Genomic DNA, 27,335 nt, shown 5'->3' with positions numbered 1-27,335 from the left:
AGCTCAATGGTAGAGTACTTGCCCAACAGATATGAGGCCCTGGGTTCAACCCCTACTGAGGGGTGGGTAGTAGTGGTGGTTGGAAATTCCTCCAAGGTCTAACTTTGGATAGTTCTAGGTTGTTAAAAAAGACAACTTTTTTTTTTTTTTTGGTCTTTTTCGTTTTTATCGGTACCAGGGATCGAACTCATGACTGCCTGCTTGCAAGACAGGCGCTTATGCCGCTGAGCTAAATCCCCAGCACCTTAAAAAAGACAACTTTAAAGAGCTGAACGAATATGTTACTATTAGATGTTATAATTTCTTATACCCCGATACTTATATTAGATAGAGGTTCAATCCTACAGTTGAAAAAACTAGCAAGTTTAAAAGTAAAATAAGCAAACCACAATTAATAAGAAGAGTATGTTCATAGTAATCAGTGTTCTTGTCACATAAACTCACCATATGAATCCAATACAGGTTTGAGATCTTTGTATAGAGTAATAACATTGACAGTTTCACGTACAGTTAGGTCTCTGTATTTGTACTGAAAAGCAAAAATCACAGAATTTAGTTTAAAACCAATGCTCATTATCTCACTGCTTCATTGTCTTAAAATCTTATTTTCTTTACGTGCTCCTTTTAAAAGTATGATTTTCATTAATCATTAATTACAGCCTGAAGGACCTCAGTAGTTTTATTTTTCTGTCACCTGTTTGAATCCTTTACTTGACCTCAGCTTGCAAGTTACATTTATGTTAGTTCTTCTGATCAACTTGAAAGAACCCACCAAATTAAATCTTAATCATTCTCTAAGACCTACCATGTAGGTATAGTTTACACACTACCATCAATGAATCCTTTTCGACTTTCCTTTAATCCATAATCCCCCTTTCTTCTCAAACTGCAGCATTCACTGCCAATGTCAACATCTATCGTGAATTACCAACATCAGTTTTGCACTGTATCATTTGCTGTATTGTTTTCATTCCATCTGTTCCATTCTACTCCAGAGGAACTAGCAACCTGGCCTGGAGACTACTTGCGGGACATAAGGAAATCAGGGCCTTTCACTCCACAGAACTGAAGCTCAAAGCTCCCCCCTTGCACATAAAGCTTTTAAGGCTTCTTTCTTAAGAAGAACAATAAGCTGGATCAGTAAGATACTAATAAGCAAGTCAGGATCAAAACAAACAGAAAACAAGGAACTAGGTATCAGTAAGGACTTATGCAAGCAGAACAAAACTTCAAAGACAAAGTAACTTTGAAAAGTGATATTGTACCCTTGAAATAAGAACACTCAATGAGTAAGAACTGTTAGATACAAAAAATGCGAGAGTAAAACCAAAACATTCAATAGAAAAATTAGAATATAGTCAAAGCCGGGCATGGTGGCACAAGCCAACTCCAGCACTTCAGAGGCTGAGGCAAGTTCAAGGCCAGCCTGAACTGTGTAGTGAAGCCCTGTCTCAAAAATAAATAAAAAAGAATATAAACCAACTCTCATAGTATAGCTATATCACTACAATAAGATAATACAAAAAGTAAGTAACACATTCAAGTCTAATCAAAGACATTTCTTATCCTTTGTCCTGTAGCATTCATTTTTCCATCTACAAGATCAGTTCTGTCACACAAACATTCTTATTTGTCCCATCTTATCCATACAAAGCCATTCCTTCCCTTGCTGTAACTCTAATCTCAGTTCTTTATAGGAAAAACAAAAACAAAAACCTTCACACAAAGAACTTCATACATTTGCTGTCCTAATTGCTTTCTATGCTTTCTTGCAAAAACTTTATTATGCAAAAATTAAAATATATCCCAAAGTAGACAATGCCCATCTCTATTTTATAGAATTGATATAATGCACATATTATAAAATTTACTTTTAAACTGTGTATTTCAGTGGCTTTTAGCATAGTACTACAATTACATCAATTTTAGAACATTATCATTATCCTCAAAAAGAACCAATGCCTTTTAGCAATAACTTTCCATGTTCCATTTTTAGTAATAACTCTTCTCATTTTCTTCGTTGTAACCCTAGACAACCACTCACATTCTGTCTCTATAGGTTTATCTTTTTTGGACACTGCATATAAATAAAATCATGAACTTTAATGATTTTACATGTTTCCAAGGCTCATCCTATCGTGGCATATAGCAGTATGTCACTCTTTCCTAGTGCTGAGCAATATTTACTATATGGACACACCATATTTTTATCTATTGTTCAGTAGATTTTCAGCCAATAGGCTCATCTCTATCTTTACTTGTAGGAATTTATTTGTGGAAGAAGCCTGTTCATTTATCCTAAGTGGCTCCTATAGTTTGGAATTTGCTAATTGTTTTCTGTTGGTATACTTTAACATTTGAATTATTATTCGAGTGCAGAAGTTATTTTTCCTCTTCTCTCTCTTTCGCAAGATCATTTCACAGATGATGATTTTCCATCAGGAGCACGTGATATCTAGAGATTTCTATGTTAGCAGCCACTAATGCACAAAGTCTAGACCCATTCTTTTCAAACCCACTCCAAATCTGGACCCTCTGCAGCTATGGAGACAAATGAGATGTGATCAGATTGTGGTGATACTGTGAAGGTAGAGCTAGTACGATTTTCTGACAGCCTTACTATGGACATAAAGGAGAATGAAGCATCAAACATCAGGTTTTTAGTCTGAGCAGCAGGAAGTGTGTATATACCTTTTGTATCTACCATTTCACTAAAACTGTTCCAGGTCACCAAGACCTGCTACATGGTATGGAACAGTCAACTGCCTTTGCCATAACCTATCAGCAGCAGGAGTTGATTTGTTCTCTTAAAAATACATTCTCCGGGGGCTGGAGGTTTAGCTCAGTGGCATTAGCGCCTGCCTTGCAAGCAGGCAGTCGTGAGTTTGATCTCCGGTACCGATAAAAAGGAAAAAGACAATAAAAAAAAAAATTCTCCCTTCAATTCCCAAAACACAGTGTTTGCCTTCCTCCTCTCTGTGGTTACAGCTCTTTGCTGGGTCTTTCTTTTCTTCTAATCAACTCACACTGGGCCCAGGGAAGAGTCCTCTTACCTAAACCTTACCTAAACTCTTTTGGTGGTTTCCCGCTTGGTCTTAAGCATCATTTATACACTGAAAACTAAGTCTAGACTAAACTTTTCTAGTGAGCCTTTCATTAACTCCAGACTTGTATAGTAGTCCTTCACTTTTCACAATTTCAGTTCCCCTGAAATTTTTGATCTGATATTAAATGAAAAAATCCCACAAATAAACAATCTGTATGTTTTCACTACATGCAGCTGAGTAGTGGGATAACAGGATGAAATCTTTTGCTCTTCCATTCTGTCCCACCAGGAAGTGAATCGTTCCTTTCTCCAGCACATCCACGCTGGGTAAGCTAACCACCTGTTAGTGACTTGGAATTCCAGAATTCTTGGAATTCACCTTAGTTGTATGACCAGCTGTTCTAGTGCTTGTGTTTAAGTAACTGTTTTACTTAATAATGGCCCCAAAAGCACAATAGTAGGATGTTGGCCATTTTTTATATTGTTATTATTAATTTCTTGATGTGCATTTTGAATTATGTGTATTACCTAGCTTCAGACATTCACTGTGGGTTTTGAGATGTAAGCCCTGCAGATGAATGCTCTATATCCAGTTAGCAGTCCTATATCACCAATGGGCATCTAACGAATATCAAATTGAGTATGACCAAAACCAAACTCTATATCTTCCCCCCAAATTTACTGTCTGTCTATATCCTTCAAGCTGTTCAGGAAAAGGATTGTGAAAGTTATTTTTGATACTTCTCTTTCTTTCACATCCATAGCAAATGTACCTTCCAAATATATCACCTCTCACTATCCCCATAGCTATAATCCTGGTCTAAACTACTAGCACCACTTGCCTAGATTATTTCAAAAATCTCTTCACAGGTATTCGTTGCCTCCAGTCTTACACCTTTGGACAGTCTAGTCCGACCCAACAGCTATACTAGTGCTGGTAAGAGCTAAATGGCTTTCCTTGTAATTAACTAAATGCCAAAGCCTTCCCATAGGTCTGCAAGGCCCTCCAAAATCTCCCACAGATGCTCAGGGCCTAAACCTCTACAATCCACCCCTTCCCTTGCTCACCTGTGCACTACCCTTTGTTGTTCCTCTACAACAAAGGCATGACAGACTTCTGCCCCAGAGCCTCTACCCTTTTTTCCTTCTTCCTAGAATGGCCTTGCTCTGAACCATCCCAGCTTATTTTCCCATCTCTTTCAGGTCTTTCCTCAAAGAGCTTTTCTCAGAAAGGCCTTCCTTTTCTGTCCGCTACAGGCTGCAATCCAGGCCATTCTCACTTCCTTTTACTATTCTATTTCTCTTTCCTGTTTTATTTTTCTCTAACACTCTTATCAATCTCCAACATAGTATTTAAATGTGCCTTTTTAGTTGTTTACTGCCTTTTTTGTGAATTTAAATTCCCCAAGTGTAGGGTTTGTCTGGCCGTGTGCTGTTGTATCTCTGTACCTAAAACAGAGTGAAATACATAGCTGTCTTTAATGCATCTGCTCTCCTCCACCCATTTGGTTATGACACAACCTCTAGGAATGCTGTAGATACGCAAAAACACAGGTAGTTGTATGAACAATCAAAACTGTAACTTGTGTAAAGCAAGACAGACTCACAGTATATACTTCTGTTAACTACCCAGGCATGGTGCTGCACACCTGAACCCCAGCTCTCAGAAGGCTGAGGTTGGAGGATCACTGTGAGTTTGAGGCCAAGCAGGGCTACATAGTGAACTCAAGGCCAGCCTGAACTACACAGCGAGATCCTGTCTCCAAAAACAAACTATACACACACACACACACACACACACACATATATACACATATATGTATACATTTATTTCCGTTAACTGACAAATGATGACCTGGATTTTTTTTTTTCATTTTTCATCAGTACGAGGGATCGAACTCACAACTGCCTGCTTACAAGGCAGACGCTTATGCCGCTGAGCTAAATCCCCAGCCCCGATGACCTGGATTTTAACTAAATTTTATGTTAAAGAGCACTAAGGGACTACTTAGAGAAAACAATGATCTGTAATAATATTTCTAAAAACATAAACCAAGGAAAGGGCCCAGAATATCTGAGGGGTGTAGCGATATTACATATAGCGTAAAGTGATCTATGGCACGTTCCACTACTCTAGAGAAAGCTCATTTAGGGGTTTTAAAAATAAACCAATATTTTATTTTACATTACAACACATACATTAAGGACTAAGCTTTTTAATGGTTATACAATCATTTTAATATCAAACACATTATGGATCAGTTCCTCTTCAGTTACAAGGTACCTAAAACAATAATTCTGTTTTTCAAAAAGTAATATTTAGATGTTACAGCACAGACCTTTACCTGGGCCACAATCTAAGGAGTTCCCAAACCTCCTCTAAATTAAAGATAGGGCCGGGGATGTAGCTCAGCGACACAGGCTTGCCTGACAGGCACAAAGTCCTAAGTTCAATTCCCAGTACAAACAAACAAACAAAAAATTAAGATAACTTCTTTAAAAACAAAACAAAACAGGGTAGGTGCTAAAGCACATACTCTGCATCCCTGACATCGTCAATTCTCGGCACCAAACAATGCAGCCTAGGAGACAGGAAGGACAACCAGAAGACGCTTTCTTTTGAAACCTGCCATTTAGAGGTTAACAGATCTTCAACAAGAACCAAAGGGACGATTTTACTAGAAAAAGTCTATTTAAAAAAATTTTCTCTACATAGTAACTGTGCATAAGTTGAAACCCACTTAAACTGGTAATTTGAATCATTCTTGTTTTGACCAAAGTATCCCAATCTAGCCCGTTTTAAAAGACTCAGCTCTTACCGCCTACACATCCTCATTCCAAGTAGATCTGGTAAGTTACAACAAACAAAAGGAGAGCCATTCCACTATGGTGTTGGGTGCCACATCTTAATTAGTAAATTAAGTCATGGCTTTAATATACAAAACGCCTTTTTTTTTTTTTTTTTTACAAAAGGGTGAAATCACGCGGCAGTCGAGCTGTGAACTGTAAAGTAGGCTCAGAGTAAATAGGTGTTACAAGAAGCACGCAACTAATAGCAGTGTTAGTAAAGAGTTACCATTACCCTCGATGAATTGCACTAATTCTACCGTGGTAGTGAGGGTCGGGCGTTTTGGATTCTCCGTCGTTTCACGGAATCGAGACAATTCAGCCGCCAGTTTCCAGCCTCCCGCGGCCGACGGCGCGGCGAGAGAACAGAACTAAAAGGGCCGCGGGCTCTGCGGCCAGCGAAGGGCGGGCGAAGGCTGACGGCTCCCCCGGCCGGGACCGTCGTGGACTGCCGCAGTCAGGAACTCAGTGTGACTCTTTTTGTTTAGAACATTCAAGACCCAAACTCCACCGCCCCAGACAGCTCCAAACTCTCCCACAGAGAAAAGGGGGCGGGCGGCAGGTGGCAGGCGGCCTCTGCTGGGCGCCTTTGTAGACGGTCGCCGCCCCCCCCCCGACATTCCCCGCAGGGTATCGCAGTGCGAATGCCACGGGCGCGGACTGGGGGCCTCAGCGGCCAGCCCGGTGCCGGAGTTCCGGCCCGTCCGCGAGGCTCGAGGGGCCGGGCCGGCGAGGGAAGGCGCGGAAGGGAGCGGTGGGCGCCCGCGGGACGGCGAGCAGGTCGCAGCCTCACCTTAGACACCATCTTCTTGAGCTGGCTCTCCGACACCGCCATGACGGCCTCCTGGCGACTCCCGTCCCCGCTGGCAGAGGGTCAGCCGCTCCGGGCAGCCCCAGGCCGCCCCAGACAATCGCACACCGAATGGCTAGCCCCCCACCCCCCACCTATAACAGGAAGTCGGTATCACAGCACTTCCGCTTCCGGTACGTCATTTCCGAGGCCGTGGTCTGAAGGAGACAGGTGGACACCGCGAGCAACCCAGGCTGGGCGGGAAGTGGATTTAAACCAACCAGCTAACGGTGTGCTGGAACTAGTTGGGTTCCAAAGATAAGGCAGGCTTGTTCCAGAGGTCGCAATTCTGGGCCGGGATGCCAGCTGTTTTTTCACAATCACTCAGTACTCAGGAAGAAGGTGAAGGCTTCCGAGCCTCACTACTGCGGGAAGCAGCGGCGGAACCCTGCGCTCTGGGGAACCGCCTACCTCCCTCTTGCGCTTGTGAAAATAGGAGACAGGTGCACTTCTAGCCCGAGCTTAAAACTTCCCCATCTCTAAAGACGCTTCCATTGGAAAGATGCCCAAGGTTTCCTTGGTAGTCACATGATTTTGTTTCGTTTTAAAGTTTAAAAGTCCATCCTAATTTGTAAGGTCAAAGTATAGAAATCTCTTGTTTCTCAGGAAGCCAGACAAATGTCCTCCGCAGGATACCTTTCCCTGAATCAGAACTTCAATTTTCTTTTTTTTTTCTAAGACATGTGTTCAATTGAATTTCAATTTTCAATAAAAGGTCACGGAGGGGATTTTATTACTTATCACTATTCTATGCCACCAGTTTTATAAGCAGAACATTGATGAATTCTAGAGTAGATTTTCAGATGTGAAGTCTGGATAATTAGTATAGCCTAATGAGAACAGACCTGGTATTGATTCCTTTCTAAACAGACATCTAAGAGAAGCCACAGAGGGGAAGAACTGAGGACATGTGGAAGTTCTCATTATAAACTATGGCTCACACACAAATAAAACTTTTCCACTAGCCATTATTCTTGAATAGCCGAATATTAGTTTCAGTCAAACCAAAAGGTCAGTCTATCCTTCCCCTACACCTGGTATTTTATATTGGTTTTTTCTTTTACAAAGCAAACTTCAAAATAATCTAGTTGTTTTTGTTTGTTGGAGTGGAGGGGCTTGAGACAGAGTTTTACTACGGAGTTCAGGCTTTTTAACTCACTCTGTACCCCAGGCTGGTCTTGACTTCACAGCGATCCTCCTGCTTCCTGCCTCCAGTGTGGGTTTACAGGTGTGCTCTGGCTTCAAATAATCTTGAAGCCACATTTTACTCAGAAGTACTTTTAATTAGAGTAACTGCTTTAAATCGGGAGGTGCATCAGGTAATACATGGCTTAAATGTTTTTTTGCTAAAGTAACTTTTAAAGCTTGGAAATGAATAATAAAATCCAGTCTCTTAATTCTGCACAGCACTTAAAATGAAATAATTAAATATCTTTGGTTTGGTTTTCTGTAAATTATATGAAAAAAGTCTCAATCGGTATTAAATTTCATTTAATAAGTCAGGCATCTGGTATTTTAAAATCAAAGTTTATTTTATTCATTATTTTTGATATTTAAGAAAAACAATGCAAGTTGCAAAATAAAAAAATTATCTTCTGCAGTATTGAAAAAATTTAATTCAAGGCCCACTAAAAAACATATCAACAGGCATTGCATGATTTTGGAAAGATGAAAAAGTCAAAGTTAACAGAAGCATTGTGTTAAATTATCACTGACAGTAAAGTGATATAACTTCTTGACTTCTATGTGGAACTCACAATATAACTGTTAATACTTAACACTCAAGTAAACACTTGATACAGAGAATTACTTCCACATTGTGGCCTTCTGGAGAGTAAGGACTAATATTCATCTCTGAATACTCAGATTCTAACATAGTATCTGGAATAACAGTAGGTGCTCAATATTTGTTTTATTGACATGTTCCCTTTATAATTAATGTAGTGAATCTATTATACTATAATATTTTAGTTAGATTATAGTTTAAGATTATATTAGAAATTTGATTTTAGGAATTGTCAAATTTCTAGTTATACATTAATAGAAAAGGCTAAAAATTATTCTTTTAGTTTTACTTTCCTATTTCATACAAATATACATTGTTAGAGTAACAAGAGAGGTGATACAGGAGGTAACATTAGGATTAAAGGAAGTCTTGGTAACACCAAAATATTCTAGAGAACTAATGCTTATCTCTTCAAATAGGCACAGTCCGCTCATTCTGCAGTGCCAAGACTGAACCCAGAGCCCTGCACATGTAAGGAAACTGCTCTGTGAGCTCCACCCCACCCCACCCCACCCCAAATGTTTTTATACAGGTTAATTTGTGTGACTCTTTGCAAACATATTACTTTTATACTTCCTTAAACATGGGATACTGAATTTCACTTTCCACTTAGTGTAAGTTCATGACAACTATCCATTATTACACTGACTATTACTGTGTCTATATCTCCTCTAGCTATGTCTGCCCTTATTTGTCTCATCTCTTCCTGACCAGATTGTTTTACCTATTACTGGATTTCTTCACAATTCATTTTTATTGTATCTTTCCTTCTTTCTTTCTTTTTTTTTCTTTTTCTTTTTTTTTTTTTTTTTTTTTGGTCTTTTTGAGATAAGGTCTCTTTTTGAGACAAAGTCTCATTATGCAGTTAGTTGAGGCTGGCCTGAGTTCACTTTGTGGTCCAAATTGGTCTCAAACTCGCAATGATCCTCCTGCCTCAGCTTCCTGAGTGCTGGGATTATAAGCCTGTGCTTGCCACACCTGGTTTCATCACAACTCTTAGTACACTTATTTGTGAGACTTGATTACTATGTTTCCCACAGTAAATGGAGGGCTAGTCAAAGCATACTGCCCACCAGCACCTGGTGAAAATACTGCTACTGACCCATCACCAAAGCCTGTATGTTCTGTGCCTTTCTTCTGGAATGACAGAGGGTTTGCTCAGAACCATCAGTCCATTCAACCTCTCTCCCTTAAGACCACTGGTTTTTATGAAAGCCTTATTTTGGCTTCAAAATAAACTGTTTGATTTTTATTCAAAACAAAATACACATTTATCTATGCTTTACTAATGGCACAATAAATTTATGATATGTAGGGATCTCACATTGCTGAGGAAAAAAAATTTAGAAAGGAAATTCCATGGAAATGAAAATATATATACTTTTTTCTTTATATATTAAAATGTTTTACTTTCCCTTTTATAATTTTAAAACACATATAAAATTCTTTTTTACTTTTTGATAGCTAATGAATTTGGAGAAGAAAAACAAAATGCTTTACTACTCCACTAATTGTATTTTGCAAAAATAATAAATGCCCTTCACTATGGATCTTCTGAATTTTGTAAGGCCCATCCTGAGCCTTTAACCTACCACATTTATTATAAATGTATTTTGTTTCAGGATATTTCCAAAGTGCTGAAAGTGCTTTAAGTTTAGGATACACAATTTAAAATAATGCACATAGCAGGTGAATATTTATCCCAGCTGTAGGTTTAAAAATTACAGATTTGTCAAGGACCTCACCCTAAATAGACTTTTTTCCCTTCCTTATATAACTCTTTAAGGATTCCAATTATAAAACTAACAAAGAAACCATCTACTTTAACCAAAAGGTTTGTAAATATAATTAAAAGACATGGACATTTTCAAACCTATATATGTTGATGAAATTACTTCTCCTTTCAGGTAACTATGTTTAAAAATCAAAGTTTTAACTGTTGCTGGAGACCGTGGATGAAGGATGCACTGCTCTGGAGTTTCTCAGTCACTGTAACTTCTTTCACTGCAGTTTTGATGACTTCAGATACTCCGCCGGTTCCAAGGATGCAAGGCAAACTTAAAAACACTTCATTATTTATATCATAATACCCCTGAAATTAAAAAGACAATAAAATAGAGCTGAATCACTGTACAAAGTTAAATCATAAAAAGGCTTGCTCTCTTGCTTTCCTAATTTTTTGTTTTCATTTTCTAAACTCGAATCAGTATTTCCCAACATTCTGAGAGATGGCCAGAACTCACTCAAAGACACTCCCTTTGCAGGGAGGCAAGCTAGCTGCTGAAATGGGAAAAATAGGTTGGGACTACGAAAAAATGATGGACTGGATTCCTTGGGAGGCGCACTGCCTGGGTCAAATATAGCGACCTCTTTTGACATTCTCCTTTCATGCTGTATCTCCCTCCACAGTCTAAGTATTCAGGAAACTTGATGAGCATTTGTACCTCATCTTAGATGCGCTTCAGGGAATTTATAGTCTGGGCAGAATGATGAGAGACAACTGCTGAAGCAGACTGATGACCAGCTGAGACCAGTTAGCACATTGGGCTGGGGTGACGTGGCTGGCTGAGGTGATAAATGACAACCAGAAGCAGTTTATGGGACATAGCAACACTTCTTTTTTTTTTTTGTCTTTTTCCTTTTAATCGGTACCGGGGACTGAACTCACCACTGTCTGCTTGCAAGGCAGGTGCTTATGCAGCTGAGCTTAATCCCCAGCCCCCCATAGCAACACTTCTTGGAAACACTTCAAAAACCACCTAAGGGAAGGCAAAGGCCAGATTTCCTGAAGCTAAGCAGGTCAGGGACTGGATTTACAGTGCTTCCTCCCTATCTTACTCTAAAAGCTGAAGATAGGGGCTGGGGATTTAGCTCAGCGGCACAAGCACCTGCCTTGCAAGCAGGCAGTCGTGAGTTCGATCCCCCTAACTGATAAAAAGGAAACAGACCAAAAAAAAAAAAAAAAAAAAAAAAGCTGAAGATGCCTACTTTACAGTGTAAACAGCAGTTTCACTAGTTTTATATTCATACTAGAGAATGACAACAACACTTACCTTTGCTAAAGTGGATATGGAATGCACTTTCTTTTTATTGTTTATGATACTATCGACCAGGTCAGCTACTGACAGTCCCACAGACCAGGATCTCTGACCTTTTACTCTTAGCAGTTCCATGGCTCTAGGTACAAAAACCATAATCTCAGAAAATGCACAAAACATACACCACTTAGTTTCACATCTTGTTTTTTTTTTTTTCTTTTATTCTTTTTCTCCTTTTTTCTCCCACCAGGAGACAAGGTCTTGTGTACTTCAGGCTGGCGTGGAACTCACTAGGTAGTCCAGGCCACTTTGAATTAGAGAGGATCCTCCTGCCTGAGCCACCTGAGTGCTAGGTTTATAGACCATGTTCACATAAGTGTGTAAGATTATTTTTATGAAAGAAATGAGTTATACAGCAATTATCACGAATGCTTACAATGATTAATAAGCTTTTCTTAGTATGTGCTGCCAAGTGAGTACTATTTAAGCTTTTTTTAAAATGTCAGATATGTGGTTCACAGAGAGAAAATACGAATGCCCTAGAAACATAAAAAGATGCTCGCCTTGTACACCTAGAGCAGGGGCTTTTTGGAGGTGACTGGAGCTAGGGGATATGATACTGGGATTACTGGTGTGTGGTACTCAATTAGTCCTCTGATTGATTTAGAATAGATCTGGTTGGGGGCTGGGGATTTAGCTCAGCAAGTGCCTGCCTGACAAGCACGAGGTTGTGAGTTCGATCACTGGTACCGGAAAAAAGAAAAAAGAAAAAAATAGAATAGATCTGGCCCACCCTGAATGTGGTGGGAACCACTCAAAAGGCTTGAAGCCTGGCTGAGATAAAGGAGAAATCTGCTTTGCAGCCTTCTGCCTACCATGCCATGGCTGTTTCTCCCCTGTGAGTCCCCTCTGCCATGCCAGGAGCCAGCTGATTATAGAATGAACCTCTACAAACTGAACTGAAATAAACCTTTCCTTCTTCAACTTGTGGGTATCAGGTATTTTATCTCAGCAATAAGAAAAATAAGCAAGACATTTACCATCCTGAATATTTAACTAAAAATGACTTAAAGCAATAAATACCAATTTTGCTTACCAACACAGGCAAAGATGAAAAAAACTGGTACTATAAATCATTTAGGGAAAACTATAAACAGGCATCCCCATAACTGCTATTGAGAGCATAAAGCAATTTAACTTTTCAGGAAGCCTGGCAATATCCAATCTAGAAATTCCTTTTTCCAGGAATCTATCCTAGAGCAGCAATATGTTCAAGTATGCAAAGTTATACAAATAAGTATGCTGTATCTGAAAAGGGAACTGATTAAATTAATCACTACCATATGTAGTACCATATAACTCCTCAAAGCAAAGGACCTGGGCATGATGGTGCCTGCTGTAATCCTAGCTCCGGGAAGCTGAGGCAGAAAGATCACAAGTAAGAGCATAGCCTGGGTAACTCAGTGACTTAGTAAGACCTGTTGACAAGAAAGAAAGGGGGTGGGGGAGGAAGAGAGTAGGAAAGGAAGGGTGAGAGGGGAGGGCCAGGTGCACAGAGGAAGACAGGGCAGGTTTGGAGAGTAGCTCAGCGCCACAGTCCTGGGTTCAATCCACAGGAATATTTCTTGGGGGAGAGAAGTAGATTAAATAAACGCACAGTATAGAAAGATGTCCAAAACTTATCATTAAAAAATCAAGTTGCAAGACAGTATGCATAATGTAAATCTACTGTAAATATAATAACATTGGAAAAAATAATAAATAAAACCCTTTGGGAACATATAGATGCTACACCGTGCTTGTCTCTGGAAAATGGAATTTCCCTAAATTTTTACTTTCTACTTTATAAGTATCTATAGTATTTTAAGTTTTATAATAAGCATACCTTGTTATAAAAAATAATATAAACAATTACTTAAATTTATTCCTTGTCCCTTATTCTCTGATTAACTACTTTAAATATTAACTATTGTTATTCTCCTAATATTTTGTTATAAAATTTTGGTTTTTTTCAGTAAAATCTGAAAATATTTTAAAAATTTATTCCCTGTAGAAACTACAGGGAATATAGCTTGGAGGCAGTGTGTGTGCATAACACACTTGAAGTCCAAGGTTTAATCCCGAATAAACAAAACCAATAAATGCAAGATTATATAATCAGACTGGGATAAATTATATCACACACTTCTCCATAAAAGAGAACATTCTTTCCAGTTGTTATATGGTAAGAACCATACGTTAGCTGTTTAAAAACCTGTAAGTCACCCCTACTCAGACTGCAGAAAATCTGTAATGGTGAAACAACACAGCATAAAAATAGACAGCATATGAAGTGCCTAGACCTCTGGAAGGCCTCGAAATAACCAAAGATTCAAGGAAGTGGGAATTAGACCTTTTCACCTGTTATGATATGTCATTTCACTTACACCTCACTGGTTTCCTTTTTTTGTTGTTGTTCTTTTTTGAGGCAAGGTCTCACTATGCAGTTCACTGGCCTTGAGCTCACTTTGTAGCCCAGGCTGGTCTCGAACTTGCAACGATCCTCCTACCTCAGCCTCCCAAGTTGCAGGGATTATAAGAGTGTGCCACCACGCCCGGCTACACTCATTTCCAAATCCTATGTTTATGTGTGATGAATAACCCTTAATTTTTAAGTGGTATTGACAAATTCTCTTCTACATAGGAAAATAGTATCTTCAGAAGGTTAGAAACAGGAGAAGGAAATCACTGTCTATAAGTAAGGAGTATGTTCTGTCCTTCAAATGTCAACTGTATTTTCTGGAGGAGTTTGCAAAGCACTCCTGGATTTATTTTCATATAAGAAATCAGAGAGTATGCCGGGTATGGTGGTGCATGCCTGTAATCCTAACACTCAAGAGGCTGTGGCAGGAGGACTGCTGCAAGTTCAAGGCCAGCCTGGGCCACATAGTAAGTTCAGGGGCAGCCTGACCCTGTCTCAAAAAAAAATCAAGATTATAAAACACTGTGTTCTTACACTTTTTTCCAGCTAGTTTTGTTTTCCAAAACCTGATAAGTACTCGGGATGTAAACAGTGGGAACGTTAGCTATAAACTACCTGACTTTTAGTTGAATACGTGCAGATTTGTACTGTTACCTGCTGGACAGCTGTGCCTGAGAGTGATTCATTACTTCTTGGCCACCCCATGTTGCCACTAAAAAAAGAAATGAAGAATTACTTATAGTTTGCCTATGATTCTTTTAGGATTAAGATGCAATAAATGATCTTTCACAGTCAAGGTTACCTGTATTACTCTTTTTACAGAAGTTTTTCCTCTTCTGGTAATACTTATTTTTCCACTGATGTGTGATGATGGCTTAGCATTTGCTACAACATTTGCTAGCTTACCCTCTGACTAGCACAGAATGCCTGGTGGAGGCAAGAGATGGAGCCGAGGGGGAGCAGGAAATAGACCCTAAGTTTCTTTCGTGCCATAGAATTCGTGCCTCGGCTGTAGCTACTGTTTGTCTCTGACAACGTGAAAGCAATGATTTTACTTATACAACGTCTAGTCACAACTGTTTCCAAATCCTAATGTTACTTTCATTCAAAGGACGGCTGTACAGGTCCTTGTGCTAATTTTCTATTCATCACCATTTTGTCAACCCTGTAATAAAAACTACCATTTTCTGAGTGCTTCGTCAGTGCCAGATGCTGTATTAAAGGCTTGAAATAAAATTACCTAATTAAGACAGCAAGAAACAGCACAGTGTTAGTGAGGCCAAGGTTTAGTGCTCAGTGCACTAAACTAAATATGTGACCTCAGGCGTGGCACTTAGCCTCGTTGAGCCGTGAGTGTCCACCTATAAACCTGGAGAAACACCTCCTCTACAAGGTATCTGTAAAATTAAATGAGATGCAGAGGACCTGCCTGTCAAACATTTAATATATTTAGTTGGCATTTAATAAAAAATAATTCTGATTATTAATTATATCAAATAATTACTTTTTTTTTTTTTTTTTTTGTCTTTTTCGTTTTTACCGGTACCAGGGATCGAACTCACGACTGCCTGCTTGCAAGGCAGGCACTTATGCTGCTGAGCTAAATCCCCAGCCTCATCAAATAATTACTGTGATACCACTTAGGCAAATGATGTCAACAGCTGGTGGGTACACAAGAAGTCAGCAGGGGGAGCCTCTAAACCACTGCTGGCTTAGTGAAGCCACCTATGGATGAACTGTCTGTGAAGTGTGAACTGAAGACAGGATGAAAAATGATCTGAGTCTGCATGCAGTGGCAGACCCCTATGGTCCTAGGACTCAGGCAACTGAGGCAGGACTGCCACGAGTTCAAGGCTAGCCTGAACTACATAGCAAGACCCTGTCTCAAAAAAGAAAAAAGTGATCTGAGGCCTAAGGGTGTAGCTCAGCAGTGAGGTCCCTGCCCAGCATGCAGAAGACCCTAGGATCCTGTGGTCCCCAGCATTGCAAAGTACTGGGGTGAAGTAATCTATCTTGTAGATAGCAAGCAGGAAGACGGACCGCAGAGGTATACAGGGTCAGTGGTTCTGGTAATGTTCACTGCATGGAGATTCCTAAATTAGTGTTATATTATTATAATCTTTTGCTTTTGTTTTTATCTTTTTTAGACAGGATCATGCTACATAGTCTCAACTGGCCTTGACCCTGTGGAAATCCTTCCTCAGCCTCCCAACTGCTGAGATTACAGCTGAGCAGCACCACACCATGGGAACTGAAACAATGCTTTTTATGGTAGAAAGACAGCAACACTTGATTAAAAAGAGTATAAGGATAAATAAAGTGAAAATTCAGTCTACAAAAGTAAGAAACAAAAGGCATGTATCTAGGGAAGAGGGCTGAATTTAGGAAAGATAAGCGAAGTTGAAAGGTAAATGAGTAATTGGAAAAGTTCTGTAAATGCTCTAGGTATATTTAAATATTTCTTTCTGGAAAGCTAAACCTTTACATTGTTCTTGGACTCTAATTCAGTTTTTGTTTTTTCGTTTTTGTATTTTTATATCAGTTTTTGTATTTTTACCGGTACCAGGGATCGAACTCAAGACCACAGGCTTGCAAGGCAGGCGCTTATGCCGCTGAGCTAAATCCCCAGCCCCTCTAATTCAGTTTTAAAAAAATATAAAATCTGACTAAGGAGTCCTGTGAAACCCTAAACTGAAGGAACAGTGATACAGTGAGAAGGACACAGAGGAAGGCCCTATGTACAATACAGCACCTGTTATGCAGAAGGCATCAAATGTGAAACAAAAGCCACCTAAGTGCACATCCTAAGGTCCCCAGATATTTCTAATCCCATGACCACTGGTGATCTATCAGTGTAACTAATCAGAATGTACTTCTTACCTTTGTCTTCTCCCTGTTCACCAATAACCCATACTTCTTTGCCTCCAGTTTGTGCATTCAAAACATTTGTGATAATATATTGTAATCTCTGTGAATCCAGATTACATCCAATTCCAATCACTTGATTTGCCGGAAATGTACTCAGTTTCCATGTCACGTAAGTCATGATTTCCACTAAACGTTGCATAAAAGGTGAAAATATAAAGATTTTAAAAATATACTTCTATCTATAGTGAAGTCAAGGAAAAAAAATATATATACTTCGAGCCTAGTTCACAAATAAAATATTTATTTTAATAAGCAAAGTATATTAGAGCTTTTGTACACTTGTTTTGGTCCCTCATACACTGAGACACACTTTTAATGTATATTAAATACACTAAACAGGCTTCAAGAAATTTTACATGATTTTGTTGTTTATAAATAAATTGTTAAGAATGAAAACAGATACTTTTCTAGAACAGGAAGGTAAGAACTGGGTACAGAAAGCTAGAAAATAATCACATTTTATGGATGAATTCTACTATTTTCTAAACTATGTAACTATAAGCTGAGTTTCTGTTTTTAAACTAAATACTGGCAGGCAGGGAGGTGCACATCTGCAAGCCCAGCTACCTGAGAGGTGACGCAGAAGAATCCCAAGTTTGAGTCCAAGGTGGGCAACAGAAAGACCGTGTCCCAAAATAAAAAATAAAAAAGGCTGGGGATGGAGCTCAGTGGCAGACAGCCCCTGAGTTTCATCTCCAATATAGCAAAAGTAAACAAAAATATGGATTGATACATCATCATTATGAAGTATAGTTTTTTTTAACAAAAATTAACTTTTTTCTTTCATGCCAATGGGTGTCAGGGTTAAAAGGGACCAATTAGTGTACTCAACCGAACGTGGTACTACAGACAAACAAATGAAATGCAGAGCCTGACATTATATTGGGAACGGTTTTTAAAAATCTGTTCACCTATTTGAGTCAACTGAGTCAAATACTATCTAATTCTTTAAAAACATTTCTTTTTAAAATAGAAGTTTCAAAACAATTGACAAAATATAAAATGCTAGAAATATAGCCTAGCCTATTCACTAACATGTTATAATATTCCTTAGTTGTCCAAAAATCTTTCATATAAATGACCGAATTTTTCTTTGGGGATTTAACTACTTTTTTACTACAGAAAGTATGGCTAACAACTAGAACATGACACCACATTTCAAAGAAATTATAACTTAAATCTTTTTTTATTAACAGTCGAACGAAGTAACTGGCTGACAGGACATGGAAATACCATACTGCTCAGGATGACAGCAGTGTTACTGAAGATACCATTGTCTATACTCAAGTTTTACAGCTTTTGTCAGTAATGACCATCCTACCATTCTGGAACATCACGTTAATTTAAAATAGAGCCTTTTACCTGGCTGAGATGCAACAATCAGGACGCCGTCTGGACTGTAATGTGCCAGAGCGGGAACGAGGGCTCGGAACATATCCACATTGCCCTGCACCACGTCGAGGTAGGACTCGGAGTGACCCAGAGAGTTGACTGTGAAGACCACCACCTTGGAATGAGCAGAGGCAGACAAATCTAATGAATGAAAAGAAACAGTCAGAGCTCAAGATACAGATTTGAATCCAGTTCTAGTTCATGATAAAAAGGTTTTTCTTTTCAACAAATGGAGAACTTCTAGGCATACCTGCCCCTAGATCAATCCTCTCTGTACAGGAGTATATAAAATACGCAGGGTTAGAGCAAGAGTACTGTATATCCAGAAGCAGTTGATAACAAAAATGCAAACAAAACAAATCACAGGACACAAAATACAAGGACTGAGTTTTCTATATGATCCTAAGTTTTTAAGGGAAAACAAGTGATATGCTATCAGCTATCCCAGTCGATTACAATTTCTTTCAGTGGTTCCTACAGGTAATCAGCTGTTCCAGATTACGGAACGCTGGGCTGTGCTGTTCTCCCTTCCAAACTCAGGCACAAGCAGGCTACTGTACAGCTGTATCATTCCCTGCTCCACTGTGTTTCTATAGTAAGCACACACCCAAACAGTGCCCAGATGCTATCAGCTTCAGAAAAATAATAAAGTAACAAGGAAGGCATCATAGTTAACATTCCTCAGTCCGAGGGGACAGTAAGCAGATTCCAGTGCTCTTAGTCTTTTTTAGTCCTGGGGATATTAAACCCAGAGCCTTCAAACTGAGCTGCATCTCTAGCCCTTTTTAAATTTTGAGATGAAGTCTCATTGAGTCACTGAAGTTGGTTTTGAATATGTGAAGTCTTCTGCCTCACTCTGGGAGGCTGAGGCAGAAGACTAGCATGTTCTCTAACAGTTTTATTCTTAATTAAGGCTCTACGGGTATATTTCGAAGCTAGTCTCAAGGAAACATCTGAGCAATGTGCCCTCACGAAAAGGTACCATCCAACTTTAGCTCACATTCTGACATGGTTGTGGTCCTGATAGTTGTGAACTAAGTCTTTGATTTTAGTCATAGTTCTTTGTGAGACCTCTTTAGTAACCCCTGTGTAACAGGATTCAGAGTAGTTCCCTGGTGCCATCTCAAAAACCTCAAGAACTGGAAAGGGTATAGTTAATATTTTCATGCCATTAACTGATACCAGGAACTGTCCTGAGAGCTTTCTGAATAGTTAACTATTAATCTATCTCAAACACAGGCTGGGCACAGATCCTCATTTTGTCAATGGGGAATCTGACATACAGAAGTAACTTCAAAGTCATACTGCTGGTAAAACGAGACAAAATCCAAGCCCAGGCAGTCTGGCTCCAGACTGTTAAACCTAAGTCCCACACCTCATAAAGATGAGAGAACTGGTACCTGGAGAGGTTGGGTGGCTTGTCGATGTCATTAAAACTCATGGAAAAGTCCAATGTACAACTTTAGAGTTTGGCCCCAACCTTTCTTGCCAGAATTATTTTTCTTTTCTAGCTTTAGCTTTCCCTACCATGAATGACAAAGCTGTTCTTATCCTCATTGTTAACTCATGAGTAAGCAGAGCAGTAGGGGTTTAATAAGAATACAAAAGTATAAGGAGAACTACCTCCTCTGTAAGATTTTTCCCATCAAGCTCTAAGTCTTGTAATCTCTTCTTTTGAGTTTATAAGCCAGTATTTTTTAAAAAAAATAATCTGTTACATAAATCTTTGGCTCAAGCTGAACTCGTCTATATTTATTTCTCAAATTATTTCTCTCATTTTTCCGATGTTGGCTTTTGCTCAAATTCTGCTTCTCACTGTACTTACCAGATGTTAGATAAATATCAGTGTAACCATGACAGAAAACATACCATGAACTCTGTGAGAGCAGGGCTTGCTTGTGTCTTATCTTTTCATCTCTCAGATCCAGGCACTAAGCAATAGACAGGCTTTCCCCACCTCTCTGCTAGGCCTGACTTCCCCGCTCATCACAGACCTGGCATGTATCTCCCTCTTCCTCAGACTAAGGTAACTTTCTGTTTCCACGCAACTCCAAGGGTCCTCACTGTCTGGGCAGTTCTCTTGGTGCTATGGCTTGTATCCAGATGTCCTCCTTAAGCCTGATGTGGCCATCAGTGGGGCTTTCCAGAGGTGCCTGGATCTAGTATGTATGACACTGGGATCAAGGACACGCTGCTGGGACTGACTGATGGTGTGATGTTAGGATAAAGGCTGCCTCATCCTGGATGAGCGCCATCTGCTCTTCAGATAGATAGCCGGGATGGGATATAAAGGACAGAAAGAGGATTGTCACTTGTTGCTGCTTGCTACTTTGAGGCTTGGCCACCTTCTGCCTGCCATGAGGTGTTTCTCCTCTGCCATGCCACCCTGCCTTGGAGCCAGCCAGCTACAGACTGAAACCTCTACAAACAGTGAGCCAAATAACCCTTTCTCTGTAGAGTCATGTGTGTTGGGTACTGTGTTTCAGCAATGAGAAAAGTAAGACAGTCGGTCATTAACCACATTCTGCCTCTTTACTTTTCTGCTATGAATTGCTATTTACACCTGGCCTGTGCTTCTCTTCATCTAAACGTAAGCAGCTTCTGCCCACGTACTGCCTTCTGTATCTACCAGCTCCCAGTGCAGTTCTTATGTGGTAGCCTGGGTATTTACAGATTACTGAGGAAGTTTAATAAAAATGCAATTATCTCACATTCTAAAGATTTCATTTAATTAGGCAAGGGGAAACAGCTTTCAAGAATGCAACTTTTCAGTGAGTCTGATGCACAGCCAGGTTTTCGTAAACTGTCCTAAAGGCAACTAAGTTCTCTGCGATTAGAAAGCATAAAAAGCTTTTATCTAACTGTTCCCTGAGATCTTGGTGATTTAATGACAGTAGGATCATACAGTTGTAAAGAGAATCAGAAAAAACAATAACCATGTGAAGTAAACTTATGGTATAAACTACAAGATTAAGGATAATAGTAAGATTTTATTTGACAAGGGTCAGGGAATTAGCTCAGCAGCACAAATGCCTGCCTTGTGAGCACAAGGTCATGAGTGTGATCCCCAGTACAAAAAAAATTTATTTGACATTATTAATTCAATAAAACCTTAATAAGTCACAGCTAATTGTACCAGATCCTACTAGACATGAACAAGATATTATCTCTTATCTTGGTTACTTTTCTCATTGTTGAGACAAAATACCTGATGCCCAAAATAAAGCAAGGAAAGGTTTATTTATTTTACAGTTTTGAAGGTTTCACAGTCCATACTCAGCTGGCTCCAAACCAGGGTGGCCTGGCTGATGGGCAACCATTCATGGTGGCCACAAACAGAAAGAGTGAACAGGGCAAAAGAGGAAAAGCACACCTCCTTCCCACCCTTACCCTATATGCCGGTTCTGCCCCTGGGCAGTTACAGCACTCACACCACCAATCTCAGTGCTAGACAGCAAACCAATCACAAATGCTAGAGTCAGCTGTGTTCATAATTGCATGAGGCTTGGGTAGGGGCATCCAAACACAAACCATAACACTATCTACCTCTCTCTCCATCTACCTATCTATATCAAGGATTAGAACTGAAGGTTTCAGAATGAGTCTACCTGGCTCAGTTCCAAACTTTACCACTGACTTGTTACATAGTTTTCTCCTATAATTACATATGCCCAGGACACAAGCCAGAAAACAAACTGAATCATTTCTGCTGAGCCATTGGTTCTCAAGTTCTAGGCCTGAGACTAGTGACAGTCACACTCATCAGAAGGGATTCTCAAATCCAATATCAAGTGTAGCAATAAACCCAATAAAGATTATTTTTTTTTTTTAAGAGTTATAGATCTTTTATTTAAAAATCTGATCTGCCAATTTAGCGTTTTCTACCAACTCGGGGAGCAGAAACTTTCACAGGCTTCACAATCTTCTGCTTAGGTGCTGCCTTTGTGGGAGCCTTAGCAGCAGCCATTGTAGTCTTTTTAGATGCTTGCTTAGCCTTTTTTGCTTCCTTGGCAGCCCTGAAAGCTTGCTCTCTTTGGGCCTTTCTAACTTCTGGTTTCTGATTCTTCTTGGTCATTATATCAGCAAGAGATGTACCAGTGATGGCCCTCTGGAATTTGACTGCTCGTCTTGTTCTTTTATTTGAATTTCTTCCGACTGTCCCTTTTTATGCTTTCTTTCTTTCTTTTTTTTTTTTTTTTTTTTTTTTGTGGTTTTCGTTTTTATCGGTACCAGGGATCGAACTCACGACTGCTTGCTTGAGGCGCTTATGCCGCTGAGCTAAATCCCCAGCCCCTTATACTTTCTTCTGTAGAGGACAGTCCAATTTATCTGCCGAGGATTTCGTTTGGAAAGGAATGCAGATTCGCATTTTGCATTAAGAAACTGGAAAACCTTCCCGTCAGTCCTGGCGTAGCGCTTCCCGTGTCCTGGGTAGATCATGTACCCACTAAAGCTGCACAGCTCGACCTTCATGGCGACAGCCGGCAGCCCAGAGGGAAGATGGCGAAGAGCAATAAAGACTATTTCATGCTCTGCTTTATTACTGTTCTCAGAGTATGAGGATGATGTTATGAAATACAAAGTTTATCTTAAAGTTTATTTTAAAGCATTACTGATAGGTTTTATATAAAACCAAACACCTGTGTATCCAATAATCATGTCTAAATACCATGAAGAATTGCTGAGGTATTCTAGTTAGTATAAGTCCAAGCATACTAAAAATAGTACAAATATTTTTATTTCTCTGGTATATTAGATAGTCATCCATGTGATGGAATATTATGAAGGTATTCAAAGAAACACATGAAACTATTTGGGTTTCTACATACTATTCATAAAGACTATTACCAGGGACTATTATCCTAACACTCGGCAGCTGAGACAGGAAGATTGTGAGGGGAGGAGCATGAATTTGAGGTCAGCCTGAGCCACGTAGTAAGTTAGAATCTAACCTGTTAGAATCTAATCGAATTTAACATTTTTTAAAAAGGCTTTAAAAAGTATAATACTTTATGAAGTATAACTAATATTTTAAAAAGTCTTAGAATTGCCAGAACATCTGGCAGTTCTACTTTTGAGTATATTTGCCTAAAAGAATGAAAACAGGTTTGTTTGTTTGTTTTGAAGTGTACAGGAGCTGGGCGTGGCAGTGCACACCTACACAGCCAGCACGTAGGAGGCTGAGGCAGAAGGATCTTTGTGAGTCTGAAACCAGCCTGGGGTATAAAGTGAGTTTAAGACCAGCCTGAACTGCATAGTGAGACCCTATCTCAAAAAAGACAAAAAATTTTTAAAAATAACTGAATGTTCACAGCAGTACTATTTACCACAGTGAAAAGGTCTGACTCAAATGTGCACCCACTGATCCAGGGGTAAATCAAATGCACTTTATCTATATCCATAACATGGAGCAGTCCTCAGCCATCAATGAGAGGATGTCCTGACACATGCTGTATTATAAGTGAACCTTGGAAACATTGTGCTAAGTGAAAGATACTACACACAAAAGCCCACGTATTGCTTTACTGCATTTTCAGTAGGTCTCCTATATCTTTGATAGATGGAGGATTCATGGATTCAATCAACTGTAGATTAAAAATATTTGGAAAAAAAATCCCCAGCACTGACAAGAGAAAAAAAATTGTACTGTAACACATACAGACTTTTCCCTCTTGTCAGTATTCTCTAAACAAAAAAGTATAACAATGATTTACTATAATAGGTACTCCAAGTAATCTAGAGATGAATTAAAGCATGAAGAGGATGTAGATATGTTAGATGCAAATACTACTCCATTTTATTTGTCTCATTTTGGTTTTGGTACCAGGAATTGAACTCAGGACCTTGCATTTTGCCAGGCAAGTGCTATGACACTGAGCTATATCCCTTGCATTAATACTACAACATTTTATATAAAGGATTTGAACATGTGCAGATTTTGGTATCTGTGGGGATCCTGGAACCAATCCCTAATGGTTACTGAGATACAACTGTATATAAAATATCCAGAAGAGGCAAATCCACAGGGATAGAAAGCAACTTAACAATGAGGGAAGGGAAAATAGGGAGCATTTGCTTAACATGTCTACAGTTTCTTTGGAGGTGAGAAAAATGTTCTAGAAAGTAGATAATGGTGATGATCCTACAACACCTGAATGTACCCAATATACATTATGAATTAGTACTAAAGGATTTTTTTTTTTTGGTACCAAGAATCAAACTTACAATCTCGCACTTGCCAGTAAGCTGTATGCCTGGCCCCTAAAATTTATTAAAGGTAATTTTATCCTTTTTTACTTTTGAGACAAGCTCTCACTATGTAGTTCTGCCTGGCCTTGAACTCACAATGTAGCCCAAATTGGCCTGCTGCCATCATCTTGCCTCGGCCTCCCAAGGGCTGGGATTACAGTCATGCACCACCACATGCAGCTCTATTAATGGTAATTTTATATTATGTGTATAACACAACAAAGAAAGGGATTTAGATAAGTACAGTATGTAATTACATGCAAAAAAAAAAAAAAACACAGCTAGATCCCTCATTCTCACTCCTAAAGCAACTATTCTGAATAATTATTCATTCCACATTCAGTTTATCCCACACAAGTGTAACTGTATGTATATATGTACATGTATTTGCAAGATCAGATGTAAATCTCTCCCCAAAACACAATAGGAGCTATTTTAAAAATCCAAATGAAGCTAGGTGTGGTGGCACACACTTGTAATCCCAGCACTCGGAAGACTGAGGTAGGACTTTGTTGTGAGTTCAAGACCAGCCTGGGCTAACAAAGTGAGTTCAAGACCAGCCTGAACTACATAGTGAGACCCTGTCTCAAAAAGACCAAAAAAAAAAAAAAAAAAAAAGAATTTCAGTGCCTGGAAATGACAGTCACAAGAGAATACCCAGCTCCCAAAGGGATGCTCTTCATAAAACAGACAAAAGGATCATCAAAGCAACTATAGTACTCTTCCCAGAGACTAAAAAACTCAGGGATTATTAAGACACTTTTCAGCATTAAAATTATAGAAATCAATCCCTAGCACAATGCCCCTCCCCAAAAAATCTCAGGCTCAAATATGAGAGCAAGCAAAGCAAACATTTTTAAGTAGAATATGCAAACCTTTGCTGATTTCCACATTAGGCAGACTGAAGATGTCAAGGTCCATTGTCCCTCCTTTGGTCCCTTCTGAGAAGTCTAGAAGGACCAGCTTCTCTGCAATGCCCTGCACAATACAGTAAGAAAATGAAGAGCATTACACAAGACAGCTACTCAATTTAAATTCATTAAGGAGGGATGGCTAGTCAAACACAGCATCACACACCTGTAATTCTATTAGAAATAGGAGGATTACCGGTTTGAGTTCAGCCTAGGCAAACTTAGTCAGAACTTGTCCTGAAGGGGGGAAAAAAAGAGTGGGAGTAAAACTAAGCACTCCCCAGGTTCATTCCAGTACTGAGGGGTAGGGGAGAAATGAGAGCTAACAAAGTCCTCATGCACCTCCTTAAGAAGGAAAAGTAACACCACAACTATAAAAGTGCCATACGAGCAAGGAATTGTGAACTCAATGTGTCTTAAGAAGTCTGCTATTGTTCCTGACCTTGTGTTTTACTTTTGAAACCATACTTTCATTCTGATCCAGTTTAGAGTGGTTTTGGAGTCCATTTAAATATCTCATTCCTGGCATAAAAGTCAAAAGTGGGGGGGGGGTGTTAATAAATCTAGAGTCATATTCCATTGCCATGCGGTGCGATCTCTGGAGAGTTCATGGAACACATTCCACAATCCTACTAACAGCTCCCTGGGTAGAAGGGTGGACTGACTGTAAGTAACAGTACAAAGCTCCCAGAGTTTGTAGGTCTTCTCGAAAGCAGTGCAAGACCTAAGCATGCTGAGCTAAAAGTACTCAGGGATCTGCCAGATGACTACAGGCAGAAAGCCTAAGGACCGTGAAGAGAAGCCCCCTGTGCCTTGGGTTAGCGGCCTTACTCATGTCGTTGTGAGATTAACTGTATGAACACAGGACTGACATATAGCAGACCTCTCTGAATCTGAGCTGTTAACTTTATTGTTAACCACATTCACAATGGAAATGCAAAGAAAACTATGAGCTTCCATTTTATTTCTCAAGACACACAAAGATTCAAATGTTTAGTAATAGTAATTGTGAGAAAACAGGTATCACACACATTTTAGGTGTGAGAATAAACTGGTACAATGGATATAGGTGATAATTTGACAATTTCCAATTTAAAACATTTTAAAATCTAAATTTAACAACTCCTTAAATCCATCATTTCATTTATAGAAATTATCCCGCAAGTTTGTTAGTACATGTGAAAAATAACACAGTATGTATAAGGATATTCAAAAAGTTAGCAACCACCAAAATATCCATCATGAAGCAGTGACTTATGGTGGCTTAGAGAGGAGCTGCTCAGGCTTAGGGGCATCAGTGAGGTATATGGATCACCAGGGTTTCAATAAAATGCAGATTTAGAATAAGATTATACATTTCTAACACAATCTCAGCATATGCAGTATTGCCAGTCTGAAAGCCACAGAGTGTAAGGATCAGGAACACAGGGTCCAGCAAGCAGACTGCCTGTCTGCCAGCCCAGCCCCACCAGTTATCAACGGGTAACTCTGGGCAAGCTGGGTAACCCACCCCCTGCCCTGGTTTCTTCATTTTAAAATGGTGCCAACAACACTGCCTAGGCAATGAGGATGTTGCAAAAAAATGAGTCAAATGTTTGGACAAGTGCCTGGCACCTAGCTGGCATTTAGTAAGAGTCAGTTACTGTTGCCCCTTCCATTACTACTGCTGCTACTACTGCCACTATTATTGCTGCATTAGGTTCAAACTACTAATGTTTAAAAAAAAAAAAGGAACCATTTGAAATAATTTTTAAAAGGGATAGGGATGTAGCTCAATGGTCGCCTCCGTCTCTGGCCAGGTTAAGTCCCTAGTAGTACTAAAAAAAT

General features: G+C 39.4%; 2 protein-coding genes, 1 long non-coding RNA gene and 1 pseudogene across 8 annotated transcripts in view; 1 reads left to right on the top strand and 3 right to left on the bottom strand.

Annotated features, from left to right (window-relative positions):
* Positions 1-6,871, bottom strand: part of Tsg101 (tumor susceptibility 101) — a 42,100-nt gene extending 35,229 nt beyond the window's left edge. For both annotated transcript variants that reach the window (XM_063256818.1, XM_003461217.5), the window contains exons 1-2: positions 6,687-6,871; positions 445-529 (exon numbers count right to left, since the gene is read on the bottom strand). In XM_063256818.1, coding sequence (XP_063112888.1) covers positions 445-529; positions 6,687-6,728 — 127 coding nt within the window. In that variant the 5' untranslated portion in view covers positions 6,729-6,871. The remainder of the gene's footprint in view (positions 1-444; positions 530-6,686) is intronic.
* A 23-nt stretch (positions 6,872-6,894) lies between these two features.
* On the top strand, positions 6,895-10,681 carry LOC106027114 (uncharacterized). 3 transcript variants are annotated; one of them, XR_010049947.1, is made up of 3 exons: positions 6,895-6,973; positions 8,949-9,000; positions 10,437-10,681. It is a non-coding gene; the product is annotated as an uncharacterized LOC106027114 (long non-coding RNA). The 3 variants fall into 3 exon arrangements; XR_010049946.1 differs by lacking the exon at positions 6,895-6,973 and adding an exon at positions 6,987-8,062; XR_010049945.1 differs by lacking the exon at positions 6,895-6,973 and having other exon boundaries at positions 8,290-9,000.
* Uevld (UEV and lactate/malate dehyrogenase domains) overlaps positions 9,293-27,335 on the bottom strand; it is a 47,863-nt gene continuing 29,820 nt past the window's right edge. For 2 of the 3 annotated variants that reach the window (XM_003461216.5, XM_004999450.4), the window contains 6 exons: positions 25,473-25,575; positions 18,319-18,489; positions 16,909-17,082; positions 14,683-14,740; positions 11,583-11,706; positions 9,293-10,621 (listed from right to left, as the gene is read on the bottom strand). In XM_003461216.5, coding sequence (XP_003461264.1) covers positions 10,454-10,621; positions 11,583-11,706; positions 14,683-14,740; positions 16,909-17,082; positions 18,319-18,489; positions 25,473-25,575 — 798 coding nt within the window. In that variant the 3' untranslated portion in view covers positions 9,293-10,453. Of the gene's footprint in view, positions 10,622-11,582; positions 11,707-14,682; positions 14,741-16,908; positions 17,083-18,318; positions 18,490-25,472; positions 25,576-27,335 lie in introns of those variants that run through there. The other variant, XR_010049944.1, reaches the window with a different exon arrangement.
* LOC101789372 (large ribosomal subunit protein eL24-like) lies at positions 22,164-24,287 on the bottom strand (annotated as a pseudogene).

The sequence above is a fragment of the Cavia porcellus genome, unplaced genomic scaffold (genome assembly GCF_034190915.1).
Source record: "Cavia porcellus strain 051 isolate PalLab524CR breed Dunkin Hartley unplaced genomic scaffold, mCavPor4.1 scaffold_9, whole genome shotgun sequence".
Classification (NCBI taxonomy): Eukaryota; Metazoa; Chordata; class Mammalia; order Rodentia; family Caviidae; genus Cavia; species Cavia porcellus.
Note: the sequence above shows the minus strand (reverse complement) of the source record. Positions and strands in the feature narration are given on the sequence as shown.